The sequence below is a fragment of the Lissotriton vulgaris genome, chromosome 4_1, assembly GCF_964263255.1.
Source record: "Lissotriton vulgaris chromosome 4_1, aLisVul1.2, whole genome shotgun sequence".
Taxonomy (NCBI): Eukaryota; Metazoa; Chordata; class Amphibia; order Caudata; family Salamandridae; genus Lissotriton; species Lissotriton vulgaris.
The window spans coordinates 159467798-159482583 of record NC_141691.1 but is presented as its reverse complement, the minus strand read 5'-3'; the positions used below and the strand labels follow the sequence as shown (position 1 = coordinate 159482583).

At 42.5% G+C, this 14786-nt stretch overlaps 1 protein-coding gene across 1 annotated transcript in view; it reads right to left on the bottom strand.

Moving 5' to 3' along the window:
- CAPN6 (calpain 6) overlaps positions 1-14786 on the bottom strand; it is a 521958-nt gene that overhangs the window by 91545 nt on the left and 415627 nt on the right. Inside the window, exons 9-10 of the mRNA XM_086918437.1 lie at positions 13851-13973; positions 4294-4496 (exon numbers count right to left, since the gene is read on the bottom strand). Coding sequence (XP_086774563.1) covers positions 4294-4496; positions 13851-13973 — 326 coding nt within the window. The remainder of the gene's footprint in view (positions 1-4293; positions 4497-13850; positions 13974-14786) is intronic.

Below are 14786 nucleotides of genomic sequence, written 5' to 3'. Positions count from 1 at the left end.
CATGCCGTGGACAGACCATCACGCAATACTTGCTAAACTCACCATCAACACCCTTCCTAATAAAAAATCAGCCTTAACATCTCAGAAATCAGGACGACCTTAGAACAAATCTGGACCATACCCGCCCAATGTTGTCTACCGACCCCAATTCCGCACTACTACAATTTCAGACCTCGTTGGGCCAGGCTACGAATCAACTAGCTCCTACCAAAGTTCTATCTAGAAACAGAGCTAAACCCACTGCCCCATGGTACACTGAGGAATTGAGGTTACAAAAACAAACTAACCGGAACAAGGAAAGGCACTGGAGGAAAACCTACGACACAGCCAGCAAAATGTGCTACAAAGAGTCATTGGCACTCTATAAAGTTATGATTACAAAGGCGAAAAAAGCTTTTTACTCAGACCAAATCCATAAAGCTAAAAACTCAAGTAGACGACTGTATCAAATTACCAAATCATTGTCAGGCAATACTCCGGATCTCACTCCCCCTCCTTCACAAGCACTATGTGACTCTCTAGCCTCCTTTTTCTTCACCAAAGTTGATGACATTTATCAAGCCTTCTCTGCCAAATCACCCCCAAGGAGAGCTAATTCCCCCACGCCACCTCCGGCAAATATGTTTTCTAGCTTTCAACCAGTCACAAGTGACCACATAAGAACAATCGTGTCAACAATCAAAACAGGATCGGCCCTGGACCCTTGTCCTTTTTCAGTCCTCCCGCCTGTAATGGAGTCCATTATCCCAGTAATTACACAAGTCTGTAATTCCATTCTGCTCTCAGGCACATATCCAGACCCACTAAAAAAAACTCTATTAAAACCCCTGTTAAAAAAACCTTCCCTCGACAAAAACGAACTGAAAAACTACAGGCCCATTGCGAGTCTCCCATTCGTAGCTAAAGTAACTGAAAAAGCTATGAACACTCAGTTATCCGAATACATTGAAAAACATCACCTCTTGGATGACACGCAATTCGGTTTTCGGAAGTACCACGGGACCGAAACAGCCTTGATTAAGGCTGCTGACGATATCTGGGCAATCAGGGATCAGGGGGGGACAGCGATCCTGGTAATTCTGGATCTATCCGCGGCTTTCGACACGGTCGACCACACTATCCTGGTCGACCGAGTCGAAGGGCTCGGTATCTGTCACTCAGCTAGAGACCTACTTGCCTCTTTTCTGGCCAGTAGAACGCAGGCGGTCACCTTAGGATCTTTTCAATCGGCACCACTTTCATCACCATGTGGAGTTCCCCAAGGCTCATCCCTCAGTCCGACACTATTTAACATCTATGTGTCGGACCTTGCTAATGTCATCAAAGCACACGGGATGAGCCTAACCTCCTATGCCGACGATACCCAGTTGGTATTAGCCATTAAAGGCGATGGAGATCAAGTGGCAGAGAAATTCAAAAAGGGATTGCTAGATATAGGAGAATGGATGGCCACCAATTGTCTGAAATTGAACTCAGAAAAAACTGAGGTAGTCATCTTTGGACCTCTTCTCCCAGCCTGGCCATCATGCTGGTGGCCAGAAGCTTTTGGCACCCCTCCAAGCCCGACAGCTAAAGTCAGGAATCTGGGAATCATCTTCGACGAAGGACTAAACTTTATGGACCATGCTAATAAAACAGTATCCACTGCCCATCATAAACTGAAGATGATTAGGAAGATTCGCCCCTTTCTCCCGGAGTCAGCCATTAAAACTTTGGTCAGCTCCTTAGTTCTGTCAACTCTGGATTACTGCAATGGCCTTTTCCTTAATGCACAATCCAGAGTCATAAGCAAACTACAATCCATTCAGAATGCGGCAGCACGCCTGCTCTCTGGAAAAACAAAACACGAGCCCATATCAAAAATCATAAAGGAATACCACTGGCTCACAATCCGTAACAGAATACATTTTAAGTCCTTATGTAAAGTTTACAAGGCACTCAAAAATCAAGGACCACACTTTTTGAAAGAGCAACTTCAACTATACAAACCAAGCAGACTGCTACGATCAGCTACCCTCAACCAACTAGTTATTCCACGCTCCAAAACAGTGTCCTGGGGCGATCGCCGCTTTTTAGTAGCAGCCCCGAAACTGTGGAATACTCTTCCCCAAAATATTAGGTTGAGTCCTTCCCTCCTTCACTTCCGTAAACTTTTAAAAACATGGTTGTTTGATCAATGATTCCCCATCACTCTCTCTAGCTCTCCTCTTTACAAGTAAGTGTATTTTCAGAGCCGAGACACCTGAGGGTATTTGTCGCGCTTTAGAAATGTCAAAAATAAATAAATAAATAAATAAATCAGTCTGGAATACCAAAGGGGGTCATTGCAGTAGCATAACAATATCCCCCGGGGCACCCGAACTCCAGGGGGCCCACTCTGGAACAGTGCACGGGCGACGGGCCCCTGGCCTGACAGTTCCTGACTCGGTCTAGAGCGTGGGGACGCCCTACATGTACTTTGCAGAGGGGCCCCCTCAAGCTTTGTTTTGCCACTGGGTCAATGAGATATGATGGGGAAGGAAAGCTACGAGGGAATACTTCAACAAGTATTGGCAAAGCCAATAGATTTCGCCTATGTAAATTTGCTGACTTTGGCAAACTTTTATAACATATTGAAGTAATTAACCATCCAAACACAAAAATACTCGCTGCAGTGAAGGAAAAGCTAAGTGCAAGGGACTTTGAGTATTGTTGGACCTAGAGGTAAAGCAAGTTGTTCCAGAAAGAAGAGTACGCCCAGAGAAAAGCCCAGCAGTAGCCATGGTAGAGGAGCTGCCCTGAAAAAGCTTACGAGCACTGACTGCATTGGTGTGTCTTTAGGAGAAGGGGAGCTACCGGAGCTCATGGGAAGCTATGCACCCCTGTCCATGAGTGATAATAATATTACTTTATTATTGCATGATTAATAAAAACCGTTGCACCATGAGTAGAATAACATTGTATCGAAAATGTTTCCATATTTCATAAGCAACTCTTCTCTTAATATAAAACACATTTAAATTATATGATAAGTAAAACCTTATAATAGAGGGAGACTTGTGTACGGAATTTCTTATTTGTAGAACAGTGGAGCTTGTTTATGCAGTGCCTGCATAAGAGAGGAGATGGAGCCAAACTGATAGCACCAATGCAGAAGAGGCGGCTGACAGAGTAGTTCAAACGGCTGTAGGTTAGGCTGGGCTTATCCGAAATAACTTTGGGGCATATTATCAAGGACGGCGTTAAAATTATCGCCAGTTTAGCGGCAGAAAACTGCTGCTAAAGTGGCGATAATGGGCTTGCTAATACGCCCTTGAGAATTCCAATAGAAGTCCATGTTCTGGTGTGAACCTGGGCTCCTATTGGAATTCTCCAGGGCATATTATCAAGCCCATTATTGGCACTTTAGCAGCAGTTTTCTGCCGCTAAACCGGCGATAATTTTAACGCTTTCCTTGATAATATGCCCCCTTGGTCTTTAAAACTTTACAATGTATAACTTTAAAACTTTAAGATTTTAAAACAGGAGACAGTATTTAGGAACACTATAGAGTTCAACCTGTATTACCTCGACATTAGTAGGTGCTCTAGCTTTTCCCTCCACTTTCAACCTAGAACGGAGAAAGCAGGATCTCTGGGAGCACTTAATGCAATCTTCTGCAACCATGGGTCTCCACAGACCCACCACTGACAAAACAGATAGTGGTTTTTGCTGCTGTAGCCTCATTGTCAGGGTAATGTGGGGGAGATGCCCACAGTCACCCACCATCTCACCACTTCATTTGGGGCTCAGGATCCGCTTTGCCCGTCTCCGGATAGCAGCGGGCAGGTGGCAGATGAACGCGAGAAAAGTAAATACCTCCAGAAGAGTATTTCCGCAGGGCAAAAAAAGTTTTTACTGAATGAACAGCTTGATTTTAAACCTGGAATTTACCACATTAGCTCCAAATGGAAACCACAAACCACATCATAATTCCCAATTGTGTAAGGGTGCCTCATTTGTACAAAATCTTTAAAAAGTGAGTATTGGCATGAATAACGTTGTCGGTATACACAAGAATTTGCAAAGTGTTTCCCACAGTCAACTGCACTGCAGAACCTTTACCTTAATGGACTTGGCATAAATGGAGTGGTAAGTAAGGACATCTGCATTTTTATAGGGATGGGGGGATTTCCCATTGAAAATCATGTTAAAAGCATGTGCAGAAGTGAAGAAACTTTCTCAGCAGCTTTATCCCCACACCTGTCGCTTTTCAGCAATCTTACAAATTTTGTTAATCCATTCTATCCTATCACACTGTATTTAATACAGTACCTGAATTGTGATGGGACATCCGTGAAGAGCCTTAAAATGAATTTGCTTGTGATGCCAGGGCAGTAGGTGGTCGGAATAATGACATATCGACCTTTTTTGAGGACCACCCTCATGAACACAGTGCGTAAGTTTATATATGTCGACGTGGATGCTTTCTCTTGAAAGTAAAGCTTGTGAATTCTACATGTTCTGTTCTCTTCAACCTAAGAAAAGAGGAAAGAGTAATTGACATACCCCCATGGTTCTTTTTTTTACATAATAGATTAATCAACAGGGGTGTGAGTTGGGGGGGGGGGGGTATTGTGAGATGCCAGTCGGAATTCACAAGTAAATTTTACAGACACACAGAAAAAACACACACACCTTAGCCCAAAGAACGAGACATTATCACTAACCTGACCATTGCTGAATGCCTTTTGAAGCACCTGTGTTAGGAATGCTTGCAGTGGACTGCTTTGAAAGTCCTCAAAAATATTGTTTATTTTACAAAATATTGTGTTTTCTCCCTTAGTACTCCAACTAAGTCACATTCCTCTTCCTTTCCACTGCCCCTTAGTCCCCTCTCATGCACTCTGCTTGTCATATCATGTATTATATGCTATCCATTGTTGGATGATCTGATCCTCACCCCCTCCCTACCCCTCCCCATATTACTGAGCAAGCTACGCCCTTGTAAATTTGTTGCATGCTCATGACGGCTCCACGCCGTCATGAGTCATGGGGGGCGTGTGCTCATGACGGCGTGGGGCCATCATGCCGCTGCCACTCCACCCACGCGGCACTAATTCCCCGGCTGTGCAAGCGAATTAGTGAGTGGGCGGGGTCATGATGGCTCCACGCCGTCATGAGCACACGTCCCGTGACTCATGACGGCGTGGAGCCACGGGAGTGCCATGCCCACCACCTAGCCCTCCCCCCACCGCGGCGGAATTCGCTGCGCAGGGAAGGGGTTAATAAGAATGCTGACAAATCTTCATACCACGAACAATGTAGTTTATTCACTTAAACTCCACCAATGCCAAACACTCAGAATGTTCAGAAATTGAATACATAAATATGTTTAACTCTATAGCGAGGAATATGTTTCCATTTTCCAGAGAAGTAAAAAATAACACTGACCGGAAAAAACACCAACAGAGACACAGATGTATGGAGCAACAAATATTAGATTTCGAAAAAACAATAAACGACATCATAAATATAAAAAGGATTTTTAAAATTAGAAAAAAATCTGTCTCAGGTGGTGAACCAGCAAAATACAATGAAATTGTTATAAACGACCAATCTACTATGCTATTCAGTAACTCCACGAAGTGCAAATGGTGAACCCCAACATGTTATATTAATATAGATATGATTAACAGTTTGACTAGCAATAAATTCACAATTTGAGTGAATTAGGAGCACCAGTGATTGTTACACCTGACCCTGCACATTGCTACCATACACTGATCACAGATATGCGCATCGGACTTTTTTCTGATCTTGATTAGGGCAGATTCTAAACAGTCGTTTCATCATGTAGTAAGTAATTAATAAAGCTATTTGTTATCTAAGTACAGAAAATGGAGCATTTACAATCCGAGTCACAGAATTGCAGATTTTAAGTTTGAGTGAATCTGCTCACTGAGGCAGTTGTGTGAATTTCACAAACTTATTGAAAATAGTTTCAGCGTTGAAAAGAGTTCGAGATATAACCTTGTCAAGTGCAGGGTAAACTCTTTTCAGGCAGGGGAAGGGTAAAAAATTCCTAAAATTGGCCTAACAGACCTAACAAACTTCCTTTTGGGTCAAATATATTTAGGGAGACGACCTGTCTCCATGTCATCACGACACAGCTTCCAACCCTGAAGTTTTCACCTACAAATCATTGCTATCAAGTGTGTTACATCTAATTATTTCAATGGAAGTGCTGCTTGCACATGAAATACCTTGAAAAAAACAAGAGACAAGAGAAAGAGGCAAAATAGAAACAGTTTGTTTAATTAAACATTGCTGCTGGGAGCACAATCACAGACATAGGGTCTGCAGACTGCCTCCACTTACAATAGATCATTCATGGATTTTATGCATTTTGTTGAATACAATAAAATAGTTCCAGTGATCTTTTTTTGGTAAGGAATGTTAGCCGTTGCCTTTCAAGCCATAAATTAGATGTTTCATTGAGAAATCCAGGTGGGCCTCGGCCTTGCGTGGACACAATGGGGCCAGTGGGTAACGTGTCCAGATGTCCGACATGAGGTGCGCGTGAAGGTGTGCGTGATCACTGCTTGTACTGTGTGTGCTATGTCCTGATTGGCCAAGTGTTCCTAACTTCATGTGGCATCTGACTTTAAGGCCTTTGGGAATGAGTGTACCCCTATTGCTGTGTGTGCTTTATTGGGGCCAATCTTATCTGACCATTGTGGTGTCGCTGCGCCTATCTGTAGGATACATCTTGGATTTCCTGCTCGCGCTACGTGCCACCCCACCTGTGATCTGTCAATCAGTTACATGGGTCTCAGGGCTAGCCTGACCACATATTTATGAGTCAGAGTTGACCTGTAGTTCACAATGGGTGAATTTGTCAAAAGAGGTCTACATGGCGACCCTTGATCTAAAAGAAATTCTACTTCCACATTCCCATTCACCCCGCACACCACTGCTCCCTCTGATTTGTTCAAAGTATAATGCATTATCAGTTCTCACTGGTACCCTTTGGCATCACCATACCCCCTCAAATGTTAAGTAAATGCTTATCAGTGGTAGCAGTGCATTCTCGAGGCAACACCATTCATATCTTTCAATACCTCATGCATAGCTGGTAAAGAGAAACAGCCAAGCTCTATGTAAACTCACATTCAGCAAGCCATCTCAATCCTCCATATATAAAGAGGTTCACTATCAATGCCATGAAATCTCATTCTTGTCACCAACAAACATTATCACCAACAAACACAACTGTTTTTGGGATCCATCCTCAATGCAGGAACCAGCAAACTACTCCAAGAACAAGAGTCTGATGGCATTTCAAAGGCTGCTTCCCTTTTACCAGACGCTGATAATGAAACTGATAGGAATTATGCCATCATTAATTGTGGTAGCACCAAATCCTCGGCTACACAAGTCCTATAAAGGAGTGCTTTGTGAAACAGTGGTGCCAAGATCTTCTATATGTGTTGACTGAGAAAACAGAGGTGTGGCCTTTGTGTTGGGCGTGGGTTTCATTAAGGGCCCTGGAGATTAATACTCTCTGAAGTCGGAGTCTTTGGATGAGACATATTCAGCACTCTGCTCCCCTAGGGTCCCTGAAGTACAGGAGTCGCACCCCTTTTTCCCATCCAAGAAAGTTGGCTGAATATCTATGATGCTGTGGTGGCTTGGGAGAAGCTTGGTTGTCCAGTCTTTTATGAGACTACCACATATATCTTCTCTGCCGGGTGGCCTTTTTACACTAAAAGGCCTTAAAGGCCATACATGTCCATTCTGTATGGTCCCCTCAGAGAAAGAGGTTTCAGGCCTGGTGTTGGTGCGACCGGAGAAACTTAAAGTTACTCAAACAACATGGCCCCAAGGACTACACTTTGATTCAATTCCAAAGAGGAAGACCATTGCAGTGTCTTCATCTGTGACTATGGTGTCTCGTTGAATTGTTTTTCCATTACTTGACAGTCCAGGACCTCGCAAAGATGCATCCAAACACAAGGGTGAAACAACAAAACAATCTAAGATGGAGTCAATGTCCTGGTGTATAGTGGGTTTCAGCCTTGAAGGTATCATAAATCACCTTGAAACCAAAACCTCTACTTTGAAGAAAAAAACATGCAACCTCTGCATTGTTATCCGGGATGGAGCTCACCACAGAGGAGCTGGCTAAATACTTGTCGAAAGGGGCTGAATCTGTTGTGTAAACTGTGTCTCTGACTCAGCTTCTTTTCACATACATGGGTGACAAGAGTGAACTTAATCCAATGCACCAGCGCTGAATGTGAAAGGCAGGTTATTGTAGCCCAGCAGAACCCCACCCGATGTATAAATGAGGTGGTGCCAATGTTTTTGGGCTACTAACAGGTAGCAGTGGTAATCCAAACAATTGTTCACTATTGATTTACACACTCAAGATCACTGGCAATGGAATTTGTATTTCAACATATTTATTTAAAAATAGTTTTTTTTAAATGCTGAGATCTAGTGCACATAATTTTGGTAACAATAGAGAAGATAATAAAAAACAGCCATGCTTTCCAATATCAGTGAAAACAGGGAGAAACTGTAACATCAAAACGTATAGACCTTACACCCTCACTGTCCTATCTCTATGCTCAATGGTAGATGTATCAGATGAATAAATAAGTCTGAGGATTGGAGGTGGTGCGCCCACCTGGACAACAGGGTTTGCTGTCTGTTTGGAATAGCTTGTCAGCTATTTCAAGCATAAGGCCAAGAGCTAGGAGCTTGCGACTATGAGAGGACACGATCTTGGGACCAGTTTGTGAAGGCAGAATGGAATTCTTTGCAGAGTTTCAAGGTGTCTTGTTTGAGGCTCTTTCAGTCGGGATGGAATCTGGTGCCGTGCTCACCTGAAGTTGAAATCTGCATCTGCAATCTGGGTGAAGTTTCTCTCCTAAGTGGTTAAGTACCAGTCCTTATATACTGAATCTTATCAAAGATTGAATTTCTGACATAAGTTGAGGAATGTCTGACATAGACTATGTATGTCAAGGAGTGCATCCCAGATGGTTTCTTAATGACATATAGATGAGAGGACATCAATTCAGACTACAGTATTTTGGCTATGGAGGATGTATGACCTTGAAAAAGGAACATGCCGTAGACTGAAGTTGCACTGGGGGTTTTGCTGAAGTCTATATATTAATGATTTGACACTTTCACAGTTCTTGGAAAGACAGGTGCTTCATAGGCAAACATGTTGATGATTCTGCACAATTTGAGGAAAAATGGCATCCTCCAAAGATGACAGTTTCCATTACCTAGAATGGATTCAGGGCCAAAGGTAAACATGATGGACAGGCTAACTAAAGTAGAAACTATAGCTAAAATGGAACCCATCCTGTATGTGTTTTAGAACCTAAAACTAAAAGAAAGAAGTCTAAACGCAAGTGATTAAAATAATAGAATTATGGAGGGAAACAGTCATAAGATTTATACCATTGCTGGAATATTTTCTAACCTAAATAGTTACTAAATCATCACTGAATGTGTTTTTGATTGATCTTGCTTATCAGAGATTTGTATTATGCCTTTACAGAATAAAAAGCACATGCCAGAAATAGGAGATATCAATTCATCACGTGTTACATGTTTAGTAACACGTCTTCAAACTGAAATGAAAAAAGGGGTCTATGCACTGAAAGACATGATCCTTACACCAAAGCTTCAGGGCTTTCCCCAGTTTCAGAATGTCAACTTATGTATAAGAGAGGCAGGAAGCAAGTTCCAAAGAACAGAGCAATGAATATGAAATGATTTGCCACCAAAGCATTTGCATCTTCCTATTGGTACAGCAGGGAAGCTTTGAGAAGTTATCCTAGGGTGCAGGATCTTGAACTAAATTTGATCAGGAGTCCATGAAGCCTCATCAGAAGTCCCCAAAAGGGCACGGACAGTTGGCTGTTAGAGTTGGCACATATTAAATTCAGCTATTACAGAGGTCAGCCAGTTGGGGTGAACACATAATCTGCCGGAGACCTGTATAATTTCATTCACTTACTTTTATGAAAAGAAATGGTGTTAAGACTAAGTAAAAAAAATCTGGGGTTTTGATTGACAGTAGAGTCCTTTAAAACCTCTATTGCTGAAGCAACCGAAGCAATGTTCTTTCAGATTCATACTATTCAGAGCCCTCTTCTTTCGTCATTAAAGGATTGAAAAAGAAAGATGAGGAACAAATCTATGCAAATTTGTACATTTGGTAGAAGATGAATTGGATAGAATGATTGTGGAGCTGACTGCGTAGATATTAAAGTGACTAAGGGCTAGATGTAGGTAAATAGGTATTACCGATTCTTAAATACCGAATTTTACCGATTCGGTATTTAAGAATCGGTAAAACCTATGTATGTAAAAAATCGGTAAAAAATACCGATTCGGTAAGATTCGGTATTTACCGATTCAGTTAATACCGAATCGGTATTTGCTATTGAATCCTATGGGCCTTGAAGCCCATAGGATTCAATAGAAAATCCGATTAGGTATTTACCGAATCGGTAAAAATACCAAATTGCCAAGGGGGACAGGGTGTCACTTTAACACCCTGTTGCACCCCTGTTTCTGGCTTGTGTGCCATGTGGCACACAGACATGCCCTAAGGGCATGTCTGTGTGCCACATGGCACAGGTGTACATGCACAGATGTGCATGTACACAAGAATTCGTTATTTACCATGCAATTGTATTGCATGGTAAATAGCGAATCCTGAAAGCCCTGTAGCAGTGTTAAAAGTGCTACCTACATTGGAAACATATAGAATCGGTAATTTTACCAATCGGTATATTTACAGAATCGGTAAAATTACAGATTCTGTATGTTTTCAAGGGCCCTACATCTCCATAGCCCAATACCGGTCGGAAATGGCCGAAAATCGGTATTTTCGGCCATTTCTGACCGGTATTGGGCTACCTACATCTGGCCCTAAGTGTTTTCCAGGAGAACTTGAAGTCCGTCGATGTACCTAAAGGAAGCAAAGCAGCAATACGTAGATTTATATATGAATTGATATAAAGCTCCAACAAAGAGGCTTGAAGCGACATCGTAAACAAGCACTGGCAAATCCACTAGGTTCACCTTCTTAATGCAAGTGTAGAGTTAATGACTTTGCCAATGTTTATCTGTCAATTATTGTTTAAAAATGTCAATGAAATACATTTTAAAATACTGGAGGAAAAGCAAACACATATGAAATCTGAAAACTGTCATTAAAATAAATGTTTTCAATCTTTAAAAGTGGCATTATTTTTCAAATAGTTTTCACTCCGGAAACTTTGAACAGAATTTAAAAAGAACAAGTGTCTGAATGTAAAGGGAACACTTTCCAATGCCTATTTTAATTTCCACATGATTCAGCCATTTGCTCCTCTTCAGCAGTAAATGGAGCATATTTATGGGACTCCAGAAGAAGTGTCAAGCTAAGTACACTTTCTGACTCAGGCACCAGTTGAGTGAGTGTAGCAGATGGCCCTGCCACCATAAAAGCCTTTGTGTGTCGAAGCTTTTTTTTTCATGTAATATGTGGAATGCAGTAGATAAAAGAAAAATAACTCTTGAAGTCTGGTCTTCAATCATAAGCAGGCCTTTACAGACAACCTGGGAGGGTGGGAAGCAACACAACATAGAGGCCCGTGTTCGAGTGGCGATGCAGCACTTGAGAAAGAGAGCTCAAAAAAACATTCACTCTCATGGAGTGCTTAATGAAAAAGAAAAAAACTAATCAGTAAATATGAATAGTGTAAGGATGCAAGGCAGGCAATCTAAAGGATTGTAAAGAGGCTGAGTTCCAGGAAAGGGACAAACAGAAGAAGAGGAAGGCAAGCCATTGAATAAGAAGCCATCAAATGAGTGGCAATGAAGCCAACCAATGGTAATCAACGGTGAGGGCTGTAAGCCCGCTATATGCTCACAATAAGTCTTTTACAACTTGCACTGTCTGGTAGGCAAGACCTAATAACAGGAGTAAAGCTAAAGATTTCTGTAATCCTGGCACACTTCCTACAGTAGCTGACCTTTGTCCCTTTCTCTTTTACTAACAGCCATGTTCTTTCTTTTCTGTGCAATCCTCTGTCTGTTGTCAGACCAATTGGAGGCACCAGAGAGGTTGGAAGGTTACATCTCTGTTTCAGCCACCGAATGACTATTTCCCCCACGTCTGCAGATAGCATAGTGAGCTGGGAGAGACAGAGAGAGTTGGAGGATCACCAATCACCATTTCACCACCATAAGAATAGGGTCTGATGTGCACCAGTCCTTACACCGTTTTTCTTAGATTTCTGGTGATACTTGGGGATGGATGAAGAGTAGAGAAGAGTCATATCCACTCTTGCTGAAGACTATTGAAGTGGCTGCTTCCCCACACTGATGTCAAAGTAGGGATTTTGGGGCATATTATCAAGCAGGGTGATAGGCAATTATCGCCGCTTTAGCAGCCTTTTTCGGCCGCTAAGCGGCGATAATTCTATCGCCCTATTAGCAAGCTGTCGCTAACTGATGTTAGCGACAGCTTTTAGGTGATCCCAAGCGGTTTGGGGCCCGCTTTGCATGTCAGCGATGTTTATCGCTAATGACATGCAAAGTGGGCATACCCAACCAGTTAGCGACTGAAAGCAGTCGCTAACGTCGCTATCGCCTATTAGCAAAGCAGGTGTAGCGATGGAAATATTCGCACTAATCGCGAATATCTCCAAATACTAACACCTGCCCAGACCAGTTCTTAGCGGTACAAAAGGGGGTGGTGATGGACGGAGCATATGAATCAATGAAACACTCACACCCAGTCAAAAGATCTGGGTTTAATCCATCACCGTTCTTTAGCCCACTCTGCCACCCCAGTTCAGACATGGCTATATGCAAATCAGTCTGACCCTGTGCCTCATGGGAACAGTCCAGCCCGAACTGCCAAGCCATGTCTTCCCTGGACCGGAAACAAGCTTCCGAGGACCGGTTTCTGGCATTCCAGTCGTCTGAAAGGGTATGCTCAGATGTGAGTCCCTTGCTCACTTGGCCACTGGATTCATGATAGCCTGGCTGATGAGGATTATGAATCCGAAACCGGTCCCAGGATGTTTTTTTCCGGTACAGGGAAGACATGGCTTGGCAGTTCGGGCTGGACTGTTCCCATGAGGCACAGGGTCAGACTGATTTGCATATGGGCATGTCTGAACTGGGGTGGCGGAGTGAGCTAAAGAATGGTGATGGATTAAACCCAGATCAGTTGACTGGGGGTGAGTGTTTGATTTGCTCAAACACTCCGTCCATCATCCCCTTTTGTATCGCTTCAGACCAGTTTTTAGCCATGTTATCCAATGGGAGGTGGATAACATGGCTAAGAGCATTTCATCGCTAATGCGTGAATAGCGCTGTATTCTCAGTGATATTCACGCATTTCGCAGCTATCGCTGGATATTTTAGCACAATGGAGAAAAACTTTGCTAATAGCATTTTTTCTCCGCTAACATATCCAGGGATAGGCAGCGTTAAAAAAAAATGCGCTAAGCGCATTTTGCGATAAATGTCGCTATTCCTTGGTAATATGCCCCTTTGTTTGTTTGTTTTTCATCGTTGTAATATGACTGCAGGAAACAGCAGGGATTTGAATCTTTGAGTCATAGTAAGGCTTCGCAACAAATACCTAGCAGATGGCAAAAATAGGATTGTTCAAGTGGTCCCATGTGTGATTACTCTTCATTGAAAATTAAAATGAACCTCCCTATACAAACGAGCACAATTTCAAGGAAAAGACAAATTACTGAAATTTTGATTTAATGTGTGTATTTTCAAGATCAACACATCCCAGTACATCCATGACCCGTGCATGAACAAGTGAAAGTTCTGTGCTTATTGCCTACCTTGAATATTTCAAAGCCAATGATGAAGCTGTCACCTTTCCCTTCTCGCTTGAGATTTCGGCGATCCTCCTGTTGCAGCGAAATCAGCACTTCATCGTTTTTTTTCTTCACGTTAAAAACATACTGATGGTATAAGGAAAGATTCGTTAGATTGGCCCATTCAGTTACCAGTATTATTATTACTATTATTTGTTAAGTGCATATTCACTGAGGGATCTTGGCACTAGGAGCGAAAACAAGTATATTACAAAAATAAAGCATGACTATATCCTCAATGCCAGGAAAGGAAGACGCCTAAGCCAGAGCTGAGAACATAGACAAACCTTTGAAGTATAAGCGCTAGCGGGTTTTCCCGCTGCGCGCTGAAATTTGAAAATCACGGATAACGTGACAAAGCCACCTCGTCATGCGCGCAGCGCAGGTAACGCCCATGACGAACTGGCTTTGTCGCCCGCATCGAAGGGGTTAAAACACCATTATTGGAATTATTTTGCACATCTTGAGGGAGATCATTCCAGAGCCTTGGACCTAATATATGGAAAGCTGCGCCACAAAGCATGCGAAACTAAAAGTAGTGTCTGAGCTTGGGCTGTTCTAGTGAACGGCTATGTGGGATAAGCAGAATGATTTGAGAAGGGTCCTTCGTTTCAAGGTAAGACACTTGAAATGTTGTCTTGCCTGTGAAATATGACCCATTTTTAAGAACTTACACTAGTTTCTCAACCATGGTCTGAAGACTGCAGCTTTGAAATGAGCTGGTCTGAAAAGCTTACATAGATAGCATGATAAATTATCTGGGTGGGATAAGTTAAAGAACCTCACCCCCTACCCAAAATTCTCATTGTGGATAAAAGGGTGGATTTTCCTCAGGGCCTTACCCTGGGCAAGCTTCGTGGCCCAGACTCTCTGAATCAGTGGTAAAAAGAAAGCTTCTGA